Consider the following 21,128-nt stretch of genomic DNA (forward strand, 5'->3'; position numbering starts at 1 on the left):
TACAACATGCCTGCCCTCCAGAAGATAATTCTGTGTCTTTTTGGGTCCCCCAAAAACCTCAATGTTGCAACTGAGAATATATTTTATTAGGAAATAACCTGCCGATTATTAGTACTCTATTTGGTTATATAAAAATAGAATATATAATATTATAAATATAAAATATTAATGCATATAAATATATTTTTGTTGTTTTAGAGGAATTCCAGGGAAGAAATGTGGCACTATCATACTTACAGCAGAGGAATTAAACTGTTGCAGGGTAAGTAAATATTTCTTTGGTTTAAATAGTGTTTCCAATACTTTTTAAAAATGATATTTCTGAAACTCTACATAAATGATTAATTCTTGAGTAATTTAAGCAAAGTATAATTGAAATTATGTGTTAAAGAATTCTATAATTTATAAAATATCACTTTAAATACTTAGTATTTTAACCAGAGAGACTACCTTCTATAGTCCAAAAAGGATAATCGGTTATTTTAACAGTCTTTTTAAGGAATAGAAAATTTCAAAATAAAATCTAATGTCATTGTAATTTAGGGAACATTGATATAAGGCATTATCAGTGTACCAATCAGTTCAGTTCTTGCAAAAAATTGGGAGATTTATATGTGATTTTGAAGGAACATTTCTAGTTATTTGACATTAGCCCTATTGCATAACATGCCCATTTTTCCATATTTCTAATTGAATTAATTCAGAATATACATTATAGTCCCATCTTTTGTTAGCTTGGTAAGTCAACTCGGAACATGATGATGTGAAGTATTTTTAGAAAACTGCTAGTTTATTTATGATTTGCTGATACAGCCACTGACTCATATTCACTGATTTCATTGTTGTCAGGATGAGCTGATAGGCATGACACTCCGCACTGAAAGTAATGATGGCTCTCTCACTCTGGAGTCAATACCCTCTGTTTAGTGTGGTCCAGTAGAACCCTGGGAACTGTTATTTCTGGGGAAAAGAAATTATATCTTAGTGCTTTTCATTGACAATGTTTGCTTCATGATTTTAGTAACAGAAGCTCCCAAAAAGCACCAAAACTTAATACTTTGACATTGGCCATAATTTTTATACAGGGAGCTGTTATTTATTACCTGAGTTTTTATTTTTAATCTCATTTTTTAAAAAAAAGATAATCACTATGGTTTTATATACATAAGTATGTGTATAAAAGCTGTACGCTCGGAAGAACATGGTACTACTTTCCAGCAAGTGATGGAAACTGAGTATTCCAATTGAATATCTCCCTTTGGGATTCTGGGGGTAGGAGTAGTAAAATAACAAAAGAAAAGTACAATAAGAGGCTTGTAGAGATAATTAAACAAGAACATTAGATTTTTACCCTGACTGGCATGGCTTGATTGGTTAAGAGCTGCGCTGCAAAGCGAAAGATTGCGGGTTCGACTCCTGGTCAGGGCACACTCTGGGTTGAGGGCCAGGTCCCAGGTTGTGGCATGTGCGAGAAGCAACTGGTGGATATTTCTTTCACACGTCGATGTGTGTCTCTCTCTCCTTCTCCTTCCTTTCCTCTCTCTCTAAAAATAAATAAAATCTTTGAAAGAATATTAGATTCTAAGCAGCTACAAATGCACTCAAACTGAGGCCTGTTTGTTTCCCTCCCATTATTGCTATCCCCCTGAACAGGCCGCAGCCACCCGAGTCTCAGTTTTCGTATGCATAGAGTGCCCGAAGCTACGTGCAGGGTAATACTATTGAAGACTGTCAGACTGAGTTGAGTTTTGGTGTTGCAAGTAATTTTTACTTTGGCTTACTAAGTCACTTGATTTTTCTGTGTTTTACTTTCAGTATTTGCAGGGGAAAGAAGGAGGGGAGCCAAATATATGAACCAATCACTAGAATATTTTAAAAAATTCTTCCATCTATGAAAATTGACTACCATATCATTATATCTAAAAATATAATGTGTATGAAAGCATTTTATGTATACTAAAATACCTTATAAAATATTACAATTACAGAAATAATACCTACTATTCTATTTTTTTAGTTAAATTGGCACAGTGATTTCTCTTCATGGAATCACCTAATCATCTCTTACACTTCATGCGTCTGGATTTGTTTATGTGTGTGATGATATGAGTTTTGCATAATGAGGGAGGAAGGAGAAAAAGAAGTTCCAGGCCAATAAGATGTATGCTCTTTATAGTGACATTAACAAGCTATTTTGTCAAAATCTGATATTAAGGTGATTTTGTATAACTATGCCAATGCGCACATTATTATTCATCTATTTCAAAAGAAAACCAAGAACCAAGGCACGTATTAAGTATGGCCAGTTTGCATCTTGTCTTTTGCTTTCATTTCTATTGTTTTGTTTGGAAAATTCTTGTAAAGCTTCCATGGAAGTGAAGTAGAATCTGTTATTTAGAGACATTTCTACTATTTTCTACTACCAAAGCTTTAGGAACTTGGAATTACCTTTCAGTAAATAACCACATATTTCCCATATTTAGAAATTGTAGATCTAATATTTTTAACGTATTGTTTAGAATCTTGATCTAACTTCGTCTTCTATATTCTGTGTTCTGATTCATAACCACAGCCTTACTGATAGTCAACCTCATTACTGATATGTATAAATGTTGAAATAATATTTCATTATTATGTTAGTATAATAGAAGGAACAAATATATTCAAAGAAATGTTCATAGTTACTTCAGAAGAGACCATGCCTTTTAAATTGACGTTTTAGAATGTTTTTAAAAATATTTAGAGTTTTGAATGAAATAATTTTATTTCACATTGTACAAATTGACATTTTTTTTTCTTTAAAACACACTGTCAGACATTAACTTAAGGATGAGCTTTAGAGTCAGAACACCTAAATTTTAGTCTTACCTTTTTCACAGATGAGTGAGGTTATGTTCTTGGATCTTTAGTTTCTGTATTTATAAAATGCTGATATTCTGTTTTTCTAATTTAATTTAAAAAATTTTTCAATTACAGTTTACATTCAATATTATTCTGTATTAGTTTCAGATGTACAACAAAAGAATTAAAAACACTAATATTCTTAATACCTCCCCTAGATAGTTACTCTGCAGAAAGAAAAAACAAAACAAAACAGCATATGAGTGATGTATAAATCATAGTTTACATGTATCTTGAAATTACCCACATGATTAACATGTAGCTTGAAAGAATGTTTTTCATTCTGATCGATTGATTCCACAGTATTGTACAAATGTGCTAATCTTAGAAATAGATGCTTGGAATCCCATGGTGAGGAAAAAAACAACAGCAGGCAACCTTGGACCTTGTCTTTAATGAACACATTATTTATGGGAAAAGCACATATTAATCAGATGACAATGCAGGTAAATACATGATGATATGGATTAAATGATCAAATATATTATGAGAGAGACAATGGAAAATGTAATTTACATGTAGAAAGATGTCCTGTGGGCCTCCTTCAAAAAGTAACATTTAAGCTAAACCCTAAGTAATGGTCTGCTAGCAAAGGGTAAGCATTCCAGACATGAGCACAGCTGGTTTAAGGTCAGAAAGTGTGTCTGGTGTTTGATTACTAGGACCTGGAAGCTGGGGATGATTGAGGTTAAAATTTTGTCAGGTGAGGGTGGAAGAGGCAGCTCAGGGCCCATTCGGAGTTGGGCTTAGGAGCCCATGTTTAAGATTCTGTTTATCTGAAATACAGGAGAAAGCCTTGAAGCATTTAAGTTACGTACAGCATTCTTTCTTCCATGTTTTAAGAACATTACTCTCTGCCGAATGGAGAATGGATTGGATAGGTCCAAGAGTGGAAGAGGGAGAAAGGAATAATTGCCACCATACATGTCCAAGTGAGACAGGAGGGGGGCTTGGACTGAAGTGGTACCAGTGTGGCTGAAGTGGAACTTTGAGGTGCAACTCAGTGAAGGGCCACATAAAGGGCAAAGCAAAGGGAGAAATTGAGAACAGCTCCTTGATCACTTGGGTGGATGATGAGCCACTAATTGAGCTTGAAAAATTATTGGAGAAGCAAGTTAGATTTTGAACTTGTTAGAAGTGTCTGTAAAATATTCAAGTGGATTTCTTCAACAGGAAGTTTGTTATACTGGTGTGGAGTACTGAAGAAAGGTTTGAAAATTCTCTCAGTTGGCATTAAACCTAAGAGATTAAACAAAAAAACAACTTTGCAACAATGCCTGTTATTTCTGAAAATAAGTAAATGCTTGATTTTTTTCCTTAGAAATTAGATTTCTTTTTTTTTCTGTGCTTGTTATAGATGAAATCCTTGCTATGTTATTAACCTGGGTAATTGCAAAATATATTTTTCCTAAATTTATATAATTTGGTACATTGAAAGAAATGTTTATTTTGAATTGGTTGTTCATTTTGCAAACCTTAAGTAATATAACTTGAAAAATTACAACTTGTTATTATGTTTACCAGTGTTCTTAAAAAAATTTAGTTTTTAATAATATTTGATTTCTTTAAAGTTTAATTCACAGATTGAAATATACATATTTTACAGTATTTTCCTATTAATGCAGTTTAAATATATCAGAATGTTTTTTGGGAGTTTGTGTTTTGATTGAGGTGCTTTGGAGAGTGTCTTCCAGAGGCTTTTTAAAATTATTTTATTTTATTTTTTGGGTGGCAAGAACAATGTCCTTGTCCCATGGTCTTAAAAAACCACTCTCACCCAAGGGCATTTAATATATATGAAGATGAAAGGTCATTCAAAACAAGTAAAACAAAACAAAAACCCAGCACTTTCTTCTCCATTTTGCCCTTGATTTTGTAGTTCATCCTCCAGGTGATTCTCTCACTGCTTCTTTAATGGACACAATATAAATTTTTTATCTTTAAACCTCAGATTTGAAAAGTGATCATAGTTGAGAAACTTGAGTTATTAATGATGTTTATATTGTTCTTGCCTGCTTAGAAATGTAATGCCTGCTCTAATATGAGCATTCCTCTGGCAGAAGTTATCACATCTGTATTCTAAATATGTAGAATGACACTCTAACAATGCTTTTGAAAATGAGAAATCTAGAGCATGAACTTCTCTGAGGATTGCTTGAGAAATGTTTGCTAATTACTTAGCAATGAATTACTTACATGAATAAGTGAATGAAAAACAGAGAGCGTTTTAAGTGGGTGCTTAATAAATATTGGACTCTGCCAAATAAAGAAGTAGTAAATAAGAGAGTGCCATTTTAGTCATTGTAAACATTTTCATCAAATATTATTTAAGTCCTTGACCCCTTTGATTTAATCTAAATTACTCTGATCCTCCACATCTTTCCAAAATTATTAGCATCTACTTTCAGTTAAAAAAGCAAACAAACCAAGATAGTGATTTTATCATTAAAATTACTACATATTTCCTACCTTTTTAAAATGCTTATACTACCTAATTGAATACTGTTTACATTCTTGATTTATGATGCCACAGTTTAAGCTTAATCACATAGATTATGAATGTTTGAGTATATAAATTGGTAAAAAGTGATTGGTTTGGCATAGTAATTAACATACAAATGTTTAATTTAAATTAAAAATGAAAAAGAAGGTGTTCTGCTTTTTTTGAAGTCCAATATAATAGAAATTATTTTTAAATGTAGTTATTGAGACACTGTAGAGGATTTGTGTGTAATTAAGAAAGAACCTTTTTTCCCCTCTACATGGTAAAGTATGTGGTCAGAATCTGGATCTGTCTTGTTCCTCATCTAATCATCTAATACATCTTAACATCTGCTACGGGTTACTTAGTAGATGCAGAGTAAGTATTTCCTCAGGAATTAAAAAAATGCATATGTTCTAAAAATGTGAAAAATTGGCGATATGAATGAAGATTTGTATTGTGATATTGGGTATCTGGATTCATCTAGTTTAATTTCACTTTCAGGAGAGAAATATTACAGATTTTTAAAAAGTTATAGTTTGTGACTAGATCAAACAGTTACAAAGTCAATTTTTCTGTTCTACCAGCTTTCAAAAAGCAATTCTATTTGTCTGGGATTTTCACACACTTGGTCATTTGCATTAAAGTGGCAAATTTGTTTTCTTGTCAAGTCTTGCTTGTGATCTACAGTTTCTAGTTATTTGAACTATTTTATTAATTTTGTTTTCAGGATGCTGTTCTGATGCAATTTTGTGCTAACAAATTGGACAAGAAGGACTTCTTTGGAAAATCAGATCCTTTTCTTGTATTTTATCGAAGTAATGAAGATGGCAGGTAGATTTATATTTTATGCATTATAACCCTATAGTTATGATGATACTTGAATTATTTTTCTCAGAGGAGCTCGTTAAATTGATAAAAAGAGTAAAATATTTTTGTATTTTATAAATTGATGTGATTTTTACATTTCAATAACAATGCATAACTTTCTAAGCATTTTATATATTTTGTTTAATTTTTAAAATAAAAGATTTTCAGCTTCATGGAAACATTTCCTTTTTACTTTTTATAAAATTATAGTGTTGCCTTAATTGTATGGGACAATTATATTTTTGTGGACATCTAATATAGTTTGTACAGGCTTTATTTTCTGAAGAAGAATATAGACTTTATGGGTTGATTTATTTTTTTAATACTACAGGGGTTTTTTTTCCCCAATACTTTCTAACATTGAATAAAATTTTTTAATTACATTCTAGTAATTTGAATGTTTTTACCAGTTGTGATTAGATTAGTTTCCATGTGGTTTGAAAATGTATCCATGGGTATAGAGTATAACAATACATATGACTCTACTACTAAATATATATTATTGTTTTCTTTGATTCGTATATAAATGTAAGTATTCATGGAAAAGTTTAGTGTTTAAAATTATGGGCTAATGTTTCATCATCATAGTTTAAATCATGACCCTGCTACTTAATAGCTATGGGAACATAGGCAAGTTTTTACATTTGAGACTCAGTTTCCTCTTCATAAAATGGTCCGTAATCAGAGCTACCTAATAGGGTTGTTGCGAGTATTACATGGTTACTATGCAAAAAACATTTAAAAGCTTGCTTCTCACTTTAGAAAAAATTAAATATCAGCTGCTGCTGTGATTATTATCTTATAGTATAGTGTTTTTTAATATGGTTTTCCTTAACTGTGCATAATAAAACATTAGCTAAAGAGAACACATCACTTAGAAATTAAAAATGAGCAGACAGGAATGAAAACAAAACCTATCACTACTGCTACACTTAAAAATAAAACACTATAATATATTAATATTATATAATAAGTGTGTAAAATGTTACATAAAAATAAAACATTTGCTATTTAAAATGAATACATTGGGCAGTAGAAAATGATGCTTTATTATTGTGGGATTTTTTGATGCAGGTACAGGGCTATGGTTGGCTAATTTTATTGTGGTGTCCTATTACTGGATTTTACATCTATTTTAGTGGTTAAGTTATCACAGTAACATTTGCAACTGAACACTGATTTCATCCATGTGAAAAATATTGGATGATGAAGAAAATAATCATTATTTGCCAGTCATTTCAAAGGTAGAGAAAAACAAAAGAATGAGGTCAAAATTTCTTGAATCACAATTTTCTTGTCTCCTCCTGTCTGAACAACTTATTTCCTGAGTTTTCTATTTTTATTCTAGTTTTCTTTTGTTCATAAAGATGAGTTCAATATATCACATATTTAATGCTACTGGTCAGAGTTACATTGCAGAAATTTATTATGCTTGTCTGGTGATAACTTATTCATTAAATGAAATCTAAATATTAAGGAATTAGAGAACAATTAATCCAAAAATCTCAAATAATTTAAAAACAATTATTACTAAAAGTTGGGAAGTCTAATTTCAAAAAACTTTCCATATATATTACACACATAAAACTAGTTCACCTGCTAGATCTAAGTTTATATTAGGATGTATTTATTAATGTGTTACTATATGTCTTTTGTTTTAAATTAGTAAAAATGTATTACTTCTCAGTTTTTTATATATGTCTCTTTTTTGACTACTAAGATTTTAGCCTTAATTTTAGAATTTATTTGAATATGGAGCTACTTCAAAAATTGCCATTGCCTAGTGTATTTGAGGCTTATTTTATAGAAAAAAGTAGAACTAATTTCCACCAGAAGCATAAATAAAAACATTAATAACACATGATTATACATTTTTATTTTCTGCTTTCACAATAATTTGGCAATTTGACCTATATTTATAATTAGCTAATAACTTCCCTTTGGAATAGCTGGGTTTTGGCAAATGGCTTGAAGTATTTTAATACACGTTGTTTAATAACTTTTTTCTTATAATGCTATTTGTAATGCATACACAAAAATTATATTTATTTAAAAATACTCCTGAACGTTAGTAAATGCTACATCAGACTCCTGCCTGAATTTTCACTAGTTACACTAGGATTGCAATTTCTACGGAAATTTTGCTATCTATATCACATCTAATGCACTGCAAGTAAGAATGATTAATAGAAGACAAATGACTACCTGGCTCATAAATAGCTCACTAAGAAGATGAGTCACTGTCTTAAAAGACATTTCAAGTTTCAAAGTATTTAATTACTGTGGCTGGTGAATACTAGCACTATAACAGAAGTTTTGATTTAACCATAAGCAAAGATGCCAAAAAGAAGTCAGTAGATTGTTGAGCATGTGGGTTTGAAGATGGTCAGTTAGTTACCCACTCCCATTTATCTATCATCTATTTATCTGTCATCTATCTTTCTCTTTATCCATCCATCTATTGATCTATCTATCTCTATACCAAAGATTTAGTATATATTAGAATATAATATATATTCTAAGAATAGAAAGCCCATTTGTAGATCTTTAAGAATATATTGTGTTAAAAAGGAAGGCAGATGTTTTTCTAAAACAAAACAATATTGATAATATTCTCCATATGAATTTTTCTTAACCCCTTTTGTATACTCTTGCTTTTTCTTATTTGAATTCTTGTTTTTTTTTTCCTGCCTACCTCTCCCTTATCCCCTCTGTTTTTCTTCACTCTGCATTAAATATCTTCATTATGCCTCTCTGAGTCTTTTCTTATCCTTTAATAGCTTTTGGCCCCAGTGGTATCTTAATTGCTTAAGCGAGTCAACTCTGAGAATATTGACCACAGAGCTCTCAGAGTTTAGTAACGTGAGTTTCTTTAGATGGGTGAGGTTACTACCAGGAAGGAAGTGGTATGATGTCATAATTTTTGTAATAAATATTTGATCTCTTTATATTATATTTCTATTTGACATCTTGATAGAAACAAACTTTTCTTTCGGGAAAGGGGCAAAATGGACTCAAAGGCTTTTCAAATGTGATTATTTTCTTATGGGGGTTAAGTGCAGATTTTTCATTTTGGTAATTCTGTAATAGTCTCATATTTTGACCATTAGAGAGAGCCCTGCATTTGGAATACTTTGTGGCTAAGGTCTTGGTGAAGACCAGGTTTATGTATTGTTCTAACCAGGAATATTTTAAACATTTTATAGCTCATGAACTGCTGCATGAATTCACATGAAGCAAGAAAATTTATAAGACTCAATGTCTGGAGATTGAATGGTTTCGTGGAAATAATACTGGAATTTGAATCAGAAAATTGAGTTTAAGGCTTTGTGGATTTTACTTCTTATTGTGTGTTCTTGAGTTGCTATCTTCTATCTATCTAGGTATTCTTCAGAGGTATAGAGCCAACAATTTAAATAAATAAGGAACCATAGACTCAGTGGTCTCATTAAAACTCGTGATGTTAAATAGGACCTTGGGCTCCCAGGAATCCTACTCTTTTTCATTAATCCATCAACTTTTCCTGTCTCCCACACACTTCAGCCCTCTGCCCTCATCCTTCTTTGCTGATGGTCATGCTTCTTATAAGAAAATGGACCCAATTGGAGAACTTCCTAATGACCTCGTCATAGCACCCACCCCAGGCTGTTTTACTGTGGCTTCCTCAGTGCTCCTGAAGGATGCCTGTAGGGCTTCCAAGGGTGGCTCCTGCTTTGCTGCGCTGGATCCACTTTTCCTCATCTTGAGGACACTGCTCCAGCCTTTCTGCTCTTTCTCTCACAAATCACACATTGGTTCCTCTCTAGCGGATATTTTCCTTTAGCATACAGGCTTGCTGTTATTTCTTCCTCCTTGAAAAAAAAGAATTAAAAAGTAACAACAACAACACAAATACCTTTCACTTGTCTAATTGTTCCCCTTAAGCTACCCCCAATTTCTCATTTTCTCTTTAAAGCTGAATTACTCAAAAAAGTTGTTGATACACTCAGCCTCAATTTTTCTTCGTTCTCAAACCAGTTCAAACCATGTCTTGGTCCCCAACACTCCAACAAAACTCTTTTTCTTAGGATTTGACGACTGTCATATTTTTAGTGACTTGTGGATATTTTTCACTGTATTTGTATGCCATCTCAGTTTTTAGAGATTGTTTACAAAGCAACTTTAGAACTTACTGAGTTTGCAGATCATGTATAGTAAATTCAATTCAAAATACTACTGCTTTAATTTATAGTGAGCTAATGTTTCAAGTGTTAAGACCACAAATCCCTTATTAAATGATATAGCAGCAACAGAACGATTGGCAACATTGATTCTGCACAAAAAGAAAGGGGAGAATGACTACTAAAACAATATATCATACTTGAATCATGAAAATAACTGGGAAAATTTTTTTTTACAGTTTTACAATTTGTCATAAAACAGAAGTTGTGAAAAACACTCTAAATCCTGTTTGGCAAGCATTCAAGATCTCAGTCAGAGCGCTGTGTAATGGCGATTATGACAGGTAAGCTAAGGGACTTCTCTGAGAGCTTTGATTATTCACTATAGATTTTGTCTGCAAGAATCCTAATTCAGTTTTTAAAAAAATTAAGGTGGCTTCTTTACTGGTGTAAATGTGTATTCACAGAAGAATGAACAATTTATTTGGAATTTTAAAAATAACTTTTTTTCTTTAAATCCACAGTGATTTGGGGGAAAGAGCAATAATTTGGCAAATTAAAATTGGTTAAACTGACTTTCCAAGTACAAAACTGTGGGAAGTGCTAAATACATATTGAATATTAATTTAACTTTTAAAATATCATTCAAAAGTCATTCCAGCATTTTCACTGCCTCAAGGCTTTCATTTGTTATTGTCTTTCTAGGTTCGAATAAGTAAATAGATGAAATATAAGACTATGGCTAGAAAAATTATCAACCCTGACAAACTCTTGAAAATGCTGTTTGGCAACACTCTTCAGGTGCTTGCTAAATCATCTAAGTTCTATAGATCTAAAGCAAGGAGATTCAGATGTTTTACAAGTAGGTGTGGGTGAGGGCTCTGAAGGTTTTTCTACAATATACCTGAAAATTTCATAATATCAAAGCTTTTTCTTTTTCTTATAAAAGTTTTTTTGTAGGGTTGCAATATAAAAACCTGATTCAACTCCCCAAAAAGCAAATATATCGAAATTTTTAAAAAAATCAATCTCTTTATTTTGTTACTTGTATACTAGAAAAGTGGAAATTTATTCTATTAACTAATATCATAGAAGGAACTGTTGATTACTCAAAATGTCATTATTTTTATTTTAAAATATATCATGCCACTTGACTGTTACTTTATTCATTGATAGGATTATAATTTAAATTAACTGGTCATTCTTTCTCTTATAAAGTGGTCTTCATAATGTGGTTCAGCATCACCTGGTTAGCCTTATAGAAATTCAGGTTCTCAGGCCCAACGCAAGCCTACTGAACCAGCAGCTTGGGGCATGAGGTCCAACAATCCATGTTTTGACAAGCTCTCCATGTGGTTCTGATGCATGCTGGGATGAGAAACCCTGCTCTAACGCAGTGTTTTCAAGAGTAGGGAAGTAGCTGAATGCCTCTCTGCAGAGGAAGGAGCTTTGACAAACAACACATCTCTCTCATATACTATCTCTACACCCTCTGAAGAATCAATGCAGATTTTAGAAACTTATGCGAAGATATAAATTGAATTACAGCACTAAGATTAGCAAAAGTAACTTCAAACTGCTTTGTAAGACCTTCAGATATATGTACTATTTTATATTAAAAAAGCTACAACTTATTTGTAGATTCTCAATCATATATTATTTTGATCTTACTAAGTAACTTTAAGCCTATGTTTTTCCCATGTGCAGAACAATCAAAGTAGAGGTATATGACTGGGATCGAGATGGGAGGTAAGACATTATTTTTTCTCTTATTCCTGCTCTTGAAACTGAATATGCTTTAAGAAACAAGTATACTAAAATGACCATCTTTTTAAATTTTAATTTTGTCTTGTTTTTCTAAATATTGCTGAAGTGTTTACTTGTGATTTTAAGAATAAGTGTATTTTCTTTAACTTGGAGATTGAAATAGAAGTCTTCTTCATTCCCAGTAACATAATAAATTTGGATCTGATGATTTCTCATTGTGTTCAACTTACAGATGTTTAGTTTTATAGTTGTAGAGTAGTGATTCTCAAATTTCTGTATCTTACAATCTCTCTAAAGTTTCCTATAATCTTTACATCCCATATCATTCATCAGAACACACCTGGGTGTCCACCCTTTCCCCCCTCAAAAAGACATACCTCTCACGAACCAATAGCACAATACAATGCTAGAATTACATCTGGTGATTGCCATGCAAATAGTTGTGTGGAGTTCTTCAAGTATGGTCTCCCTCTGCATATCACAGCAGCTGTTAAAGAGAGAGAATGTAAAAAAGAGAGAATGTACTACATTATTTTTCATCTTCAGTGTTTTCCCAGTGTTTCTACTATTTTAAGTAGGATTGATATCGAGATGTTTTTAAATGTTGTTAAAGCCAGTGTACCCAGAAATGCTAACTCTCTCACGTTGGCCCAGATCAGCAATTTTCAACTAGTGTGCCGTAAGAATTTTTAAAACGTGCAGTATCTGACTATTTAGTCAGGGGCATTGACCTCTTTTCTATGAGATTGTCAAATAAAAAATGACAACAGCCAGCACAACAATCACTGTCTGGTGTGAATGAATCAAAATTATACATATTTTTTTGGTCAGGTCAGCAAAAAAATATATCCTTTGGCATGCTGCAGAATTTAGTAACTAGTTTATGTGTGCTATTAGAAGAAGAAGGTTGACGATTGCTGGCCTAGATAACTGTCTCTCCAGGTGGTTCCAGGGACTGAATATTCAGAGGCCAAATGGGAAAACAAAGAGCATTTAACTTTACTTGGCTATGTGCCCTAAACTACAGCTGAAAGGTCACTGGTAAATGGAGCTGAAAAGCATGAAGTTAAAGCTCAGGATCTAAGGCCTCTCTCGGCAGTATATGCAAATCAGTAGCCAGGCTGGAAGGGCCTGGATACCTGCGCACTCCTCTTCATACAGAAACAAGTTTGATAACAAAAGAAAGGCTGACCTGTCCTCAGGGGGCACCTCCCCCCATCCCTTCTGCTGCTTGAGGAGGAAAACGCCTACGTGCAGCGTCATGCAAGCGCATATGTGCCACTTTCCCGTACACTCACACACATGGTCCATTAGGTGTCCTGGAATTTGGCCCAGTTATTATTTTCTCCTTTCTAAGGAGGGATAATAAAGAATGGAGAGAGAAGTAGAGATTATACACCACACTTCAGCAACTACCAAATCAGACTCAGTGATTTCAGTGTTCAAGTTATATCTCAAATATGACTGCTGAAGTAGCCTAACATTGTTTGACATTTACTCTTAGAGATGATCAATGCTATCTTTTTTATCTTTCACATCTGCCAGCTTATTCATTTGATTAATTATTTAGGTTTTCTGTACACAAATTGTACATGCATTGTGAAGAAATCTCATGAGAAAAACTTATGTTTTCCCATAGGGACTGATGCCTCATTGCTTCACTAAACTTTATTCACTGAGAATAAATGGATAAAGAAATAATGCCAATCTGAGTATGGTAGGGTTTTATGCCTTTATAATATACCAAGATGATATAAATCTAGGGTATATGATATACATTTTTATGATGAATCATATACATTTTAATTGAGAATGGGCAAAATTTGACCTTTTCCTAGTAATTGTAGGAAATTGTAGAAAAGGTTTTAATTAAACAACTTAAAAATGAGGGGCATAAATTCCAGTCTCTTGTGTATCTGAGACAATTCAATCCAGATTTGCAAAAGTTGTAGGTATTTTATTGTCTTGCTTTGAAAGGTGAGTTGTTTGTTGTTGTTGTTGTTGTTGTTGTTTTAATCACTCTCCTGGTCTCTTCAGTCTACTTCTGAGTCACAAAATTGTTGAATAGCTTTGAGGATCAGAGTTACGTTGGAATTTAATTATCCTTTATTTTGATGTTGGAATTTTGAACATTCCTATACAGATTATGACCTGTTGATTGTCTCTAATGTGCCAGGTATCCTCTGAGCATTTTTCATGTTATTCCCCATTTCATTTTTACAATAAGAGATAAGTACTATATTAATACCATTTTACAGATAAAGAAATCAAGGCAAAGAAGTTAATAGGCCTAAGGTCACACAACTAAAAAACGGTGGAGCCAGGACCTGAACCTTGGCAGTGTGCTTCAACAGTGCACTCATAACCAATACTCTATATATTTCTACAGCATTATAATGCTAAATTCTGGCACATAAATAAAAGCCTTCAACCAGACATTGCCATTACTCTATGAGTCCTTGTTAACTGAAAATGTGGTAATTATGAAGAATTCCGGGGCTGTTTAAGAAAGCTTAACAGTATGTTATCTTACATTTTATAGTATTTGGATAGTGGATGAAACATTCTTAGGAAGCAAGTCTTATGTAACAGGAAGTTAGGTAGAGAGAAATGAATATTATACATTTTGAAAGAATACTAACAGACATTGACTGGGCCAGTAAAATATACAAAGGAGTTGTTTCAGGTTATGAGGATGAGAGCTAAAGTGAGATCAAGAGCAAGCAACAGAGAGTAGAGTTAGGGATAAAAATAGAGAAAGAGGTTATTTAGGAAATGTAGCTAAAAGAAGTGAAGGATTTGGATCTTTAGACTGGGAAAATTTTTTTCAATAAAAACGATGATTTACTTTTTAAGACATGGATTTGGAAACAAGTGAGATATTTAGATAGGAGATTTTCTAAGCTCATTGCTGTAACTGGATCATCAACTCTTCAGGAGAGAGATTGCCACTGGTGCATGCGATGTTGATTAATTTTTAAATTTCACTTCAATGTACCATTATTAACAGCACATTCAAAAGAAGCCTGAAGAGTTAAAGAACTTTAAAATTCCTTAGAAATGAATTATGATTAGTACAATAATTAGACAAAAGTATTGTGATTTTATGAGTACTCTAGTAACTTCTTAGCATTCGTGTAAGGTGTTCTTTCTTTAATCCAAAATATAGCTCTATATTTTATATGAAAAATTTTAGTATATAATTCTTTATAATCCATGTGCACTAAAGGAGCATTTTTCAAAGTTAGCAAAATTATCAGTTGGTGGATGACATATAAAAAACCAAATTAAAATCATGACTAAATTCTTGAAAACCCTTTCAACTAAATGATATATATGAAATTCAACAAGCATATTAGGCTCCAATAAAAATTATGTATGTTTAAAAACTATAAAACCCACATACTAGTTTTATAATTCAGTAATAATAGTCACTGTATAGATTCTTATACTAGTTGGTATGCCAGCTTGTGGTTATGTATGGTATAATAACATAAGGTTATTATACTTTTTTCATGCATTTTTGTTTAATTTTAATTTCCTTAGTTCTTTCCTTAAATCAGAGTGAATATATGATGCTCATTTTATTTCCTAATACAATGTAATTAGCAGCAGAGATTGTTTCCTATTCTTTACATTTGTTTTCTCATCATATTTAATATTTGTTGTAAATCCTGTATATGTATCATTCTTTTTAGAGAAGATTATTTGCTCAGTGGACTTTTTGACAGTCTAGACTAGCATTTTCCAATAGAAATATAAAGTGAGCCACATATGCAATTTTAAATTTTCTAGTGGCAACATTAAAAATAAACCAGTGAAATTAATATAATAATATATATTATTTAATCCTACATGTTCAAAATTATATAATTTAATATGGAGTTAATATAAAAATTATTGAGAAATTTTACATTTTTTAAAAATTATGTCATTGAAATCTGGTGTGTGTTTTATGCAAATAGCACATCTCAGTTCAACTAGCTACATTTCCAGTGCCCTATATCAACATATGGACAGCACCATGTAAACTTTAATAAAGTATACAGCATGGATCCTAAGTAATTTCATATCAGGTGGAATGTTTTGCCTGCATTTAACAGAAGTTTAGAATGTGGAAAAACTGTTCAGACATCTGTATTATTTTGTGTATGAATTTAACCACAAGAAACCAAGAAATAGTCTGATCTTTCAATCTAGAGAGAATATTTTGTTAAAAGATTCAAGTGGAAAATGCTTGACAGTGTTACTTGCTTACAATCACATTCTGTTTTATTAGTGAGGATACTTAAGATAGTTGAGGTGATGATATTCACGGATTAGGAGCTTTAGGAAGTGGTGTGATCTTGAGTCAGAACTCTGATGGGGTGTGTTTGACTCAATTCATCAACTTAAAATTATTTCTAAAGCAAACATCACTTGCATCTGTGAGGAATACAAAAATGTGGTAATGCTGTTGAGCAAGTAACCTGTTGATGTGAAATTAGGTACCTTGCATTCGCCTATAATAGAAGAAATATAGTCCTTTGTCTTTTTTATTCGAATACGTTGACAGTGGCCCGAGAGTATTGAGTCATTACTTAACCTTGGTATGAATGACCAGTTTAATTTTCTGCAAGTTAAACCACTTAAGTCATTCCCATAATTCCTACCATTTCTTCATGGGATGTGAAGGAAGAATATTTAAATCTCATTTTAACAATTGAAAACCTGAAGTGCTGAGAAACCGACTAGTCTGGGTTATAAGGCAATCAGTGGAGGTACCCTTGACGAGCTGCAATTGCTTGAAGTTGCTTCGGCTGACTTTGTGTCGCTTACTTTAAAGTACAAGAGCAGTTACGGAACAGCTCTGCATTAAAACGATGTAGCTCTAATGTGGGACTGATTGTAAACGGGCCGCCAAGGAGATCACTGTCAAGTGATGATTTGAAGAAAAGACTCAGCCTGTGATGTCTCCTGAACAGGGAGGGAGAGAAAGGGTTTCGTTATTGCCACTCTATTTGGTCAAATCTAGTCATTTTAAATCGTGATTAATAAGTGCAAACTTCATTTATATGTGAAATGTGTGTGGATGCTGTAAATTTTTAGTTATCTTTGAAGATAGTATTTGATAAATGCATTTGATGTCTTGTGTCTGTGATGGTGCATCGTCGTGAAATGAAGTGATTCTTGTTTCAGGGACATACTTGTAAGGTGTCTACGACATTATAACTCATTTAGGAGGGACACATGTAAACCTTTTATATTTTTCATTTATTTTAAATTTCTTACTCTGATTAATCTGTCCCTAAAAATAGCCCTCTATTTGCTTGTAGCTAACTCTAAGTGTCCTAAAAGCATATTCAATAGGCAAAATTCAGCCTCTTTTCCTGATCTACTACCTATCCCTTCTTTGAGACTTAAAAAATGTTGATAAATGGAATTTCATAATGTGCATGTGTTTTACTGACATACTGCTTTTTCTTACACCTATTAAAATTTTAGGTAATGTTTTTTCTCAGCTGCAGCTTATGGGTTTTTGGACCCCTTTTCCCTTTCAATCTATCATTCTGTGCTTATGAAAGATTGAATGAGTTATGTAATGAATCTGATACCTAAAGTGGTAATCATTATTTTTTACTTCTGTATGTTTATATTTATGATCTAATGAAAGGAAATTCTATTAATTTATTTACAAGGAAATTGATATTGAGCATTTATTATGTACTAACTTGTTTGCCAGGTGATATGACTTAATGAGAAACTTAAATGTTTATATAACAATATTTTAATTTTCCTTAATGTATTCTGTTATATACCTCCACTTATCCACTTACCTGGAGTGATTTTGGATTCTTTTAGATCTATATTTCAATGGGAAAAAAAAGTTTCTCATTTTCAATAAAAAGAAAATTACATAAAGGTTTCTCATTGGCCCTTAACTAAGATATTTATAGATAGATTTTGGGATGTTTCAGGATTTGCCCTGAACTTTTCCATTACCATAAACTTGCTTAGATGTCCTTGCTCTTTGAAAGCTCTTCTGTGTTCATTTTTCCCTGTTGGCTTTCTGTTTAAGCCCAATACAAATGCTATCACTTGTCTGAAATCTTTCCTTATACATCTAAATTCATTTAATCCCTTCCTCCTGTGTGTTTTGTTTACCATTTAGGAGTTTTATTAGCATATCTAACACATTATGACATTAAAATGATTTGTTTTGGCTTTATCTTTCATACTAAATTGTAAACTCCTAAGATTAAGAACTGCGTTTTTATTATTTTTCACAGGGCAAATTACAGTGCCTTTAAAGTAGTAACTTCTTGCTATGTTATTTCAAAACTGTAGAAGGGAATACTTAAAGTATCTCAGTCATCTTTCTAATGAACACTCAATCCTCCATCAGTGCGTTTAGATCTCCTCATTTCAACCTTTTACTTGTAATTATGAAATTATCTTCAATAATATTAGAGTTTTTATTTCTATAGTAAAATGTCAGGCAGTGAGTAATTAATCCAGCTGTCATTTTCTGTCTCTTTTTTCTCTATTTGCAGATATCTTAGATTTTATATTAAGATCATGTACTTGTGATCTCCTTGTCATACAGATTAAATGTTCTGCTTTATTCCATGTTCAGATACTGATGACTTTCACCAACTCAACAACAGAACTATCTAATTTAAATAAACACATTTATAGTGTAAATTTTGATTTTTGACCACCTTACTGTTTACTTTATTTGCCTCAATTAAAATGTTATCAGTCAATTTGGAATATAAATTAATTTCTAATTTTGCCTTATAGGTAATAAGATATATAATTATCTTATTATAATAAGATAATATTAAAGACCTTAGGGATGGAAAGGACCTTTAGAGTTAACTTTTTATTTTATAAGAAGGAGGCTGAGTCTAATTATTCATAATTTTGAATTAGTCATCTGCTTCAGCACTAAATCTGCCATTCCTTTCAAAGGTTTTATTTCATTATGAGAATACCTGGGGTATTATTAAAAATTTTTATCAACAATCAAAATAGACGAGAGCTGTACCATATGAGTGGGGTCCTGGAAACCCTTTTCTTTGCCAAGGTCAGCCTCTAAATTACTAACTTACAGGGTGGCCTGGAGAGTCCAGGAAGCATCCTGGGAAGCTGGGGCAGTAGGAGGGCACGTAGATTCTGAACAGTGTCTAATCATCAGTGCGAGACTAGACAGATGTCTTTATGTCTTTACATCTGCTTTTATTCTACTGAGTTACACCCCTTGAATATTAATCTCTAGGCAGTACCATAATCCCCAGCTTGCAGACTTGAAAAATTATAATCATATTGACCCCTCCCTTGCTTTCATCCACCATATCCAGTCAACTGCCATCTCTTCTACCTGTAAGAAATGACCAACAAAATGATGCTGATGTTAGTGAAGTTAATTTTAATAATGTACAGTTTCCACTAGGTTAAAAGATGGAATAAATGCGGATATTTGTAAAAGAGTATGAATATTTATTATTAAGTTAAAATGGGTTTTTGGAACAGTATCAACTTGTACAACAATGTAATGGGCATAATTAAAAAATAAACAGATACTGGAAGAATAGTAAAGAGAGCAACACAGCAATAGAAAATAATTTTACAGTGCTGGCTTGTGTGGCTCAGGGGATTTAGTGCCGGCCTGCGAACCAAAAAATGCTGGTGCAGGTCGCATGTCAGGGTGCATATCTGAGTTGTAGGCCAGGTCTCCAGCAGGGGACGTGTGAGAAGCAACCACACATTGACATTTCTCTCCCTCCCTTTCTCCTTCCCTTCCCCTCGCTCTAAAAATAAACAAATAAAATCTTTTTTAAAAAAAAGAAAAAATAATTTTACAATACAGTTTACAATGCAGTCTTTGTAAGTTTGAATATTTTGTGCCAATCCCTTCTGGCCTGAAATATTTCTGTTGAGAAATTGGCTGAGAGTTTTATGGGAGACCCTTTGTAGGTAAATATCTGCCTATCTCTTGCTGCTTATAAGATTCTTTGTCTTTGACCTTTGCCATTTTAATTATGTGTCTTGGTTTGGGCCTTTTTGGGACTTGTGTGTCTTTTTTTTCACCAGGTTAGGAAAGTTTTTAGCCATTATTTCCTCAAGTAAGTGCTCAATACCTTGCTCTCTCTCTTGCTTTTCTGGTACCCATATGATGTGTATTTTGTTGTGCTTGATGTTGTCTCAGAGGTCTCTTAAACTATCCTCATTTAATTTTTTTTCTTTTTGCTATTGTGATTGGGTGTTTTTCACTAACTTTGTTTTCCAAATCATTGATTTGACCCTCTGCCTCATCTAACTTACTGTTGATTCCTTCTGATATTCTTTATTTTAGATATTGTATTCTTAATTTCTGACAGATTCCTTTTTATGATTTGTATTCCCTTTTTTATGTGGACTCTCTCTTTGTTTAAGTTCTTACTGAGTTATTTCATTCTTCTAAGTTCCTCAAGCATTCTTACAGTCATTGTTTTGCACTCTATGTCTGGTAAATAGCTTGCTTTCGTTTCGTTTAGTTTTGATTCCTGGGGATTTCTTCTGTTCTTTCATTTGCAGTATGTTTCTTTGTCTCCCCATTTTGGCTGCCTCTGTCTATTTGTTTCTGAATATTAGGTAAATTTGCTATGTTTTCCGGTCTTAGTATGGTGGCCTTAGGTAGTAGGTGTCTTGTGACGCTCAGTGGCGCAGTCTCTCTGATTACTGTGCTAAGAGCTCCAGGAATGTATATTGTGTGAGTTGTGTGAGTTCTGTTAGAGCTAAACTTTGATTGCTGCTGGCCCATTTGTGGGTGGGGTTGTCACTCAGGCTGGCTATGAGGATTGACCCAGACTACAATGTATGTGCTGCTGTGTGGGGGCTGATGCCATGAAGTGGAATTCACCCCGGCAGGGAGTGGTGCCTGAGATTTCCCTGTTGGTGTGCCATTGGAGGAGCTATCTGGGTCA

General features: G+C 32.8%; 1 protein-coding gene across 1 annotated transcript in view; it reads left to right on the forward strand.

The window, feature by feature from the left end:
* The window catches only part of CPNE8 (copine 8), a 177,437-nt gene that overhangs the window by 82,296 nt on the left and 74,013 nt on the right, over positions 1-21,128 (forward strand). Inside the window, exons 7-10 of the mRNA XM_054591256.1 lie at positions 199-262; positions 6,114-6,217; positions 10,653-10,757; positions 12,121-12,162. Of these exons, the coding sequence (XP_054447231.1) occupies positions 199-262; positions 6,114-6,217; positions 10,653-10,757; positions 12,121-12,162 (315 nt within the window). The remainder of the gene's footprint in view (positions 1-198; positions 263-6,113; positions 6,218-10,652; positions 10,758-12,120; positions 12,163-21,128) is intronic.

Source organism: Pteronotus mesoamericanus, unplaced genomic scaffold, assembly GCF_021234165.1.
Source record: "Pteronotus mesoamericanus isolate MK-2021 breed Mesoamerican mustached bat unplaced genomic scaffold, CSHL_Meso_final scaffold_21, whole genome shotgun sequence".
In the NCBI taxonomy this organism is placed as follows: Eukaryota; Metazoa; Chordata; class Mammalia; order Chiroptera; family Mormoopidae; genus Pteronotus; species Pteronotus mesoamericanus.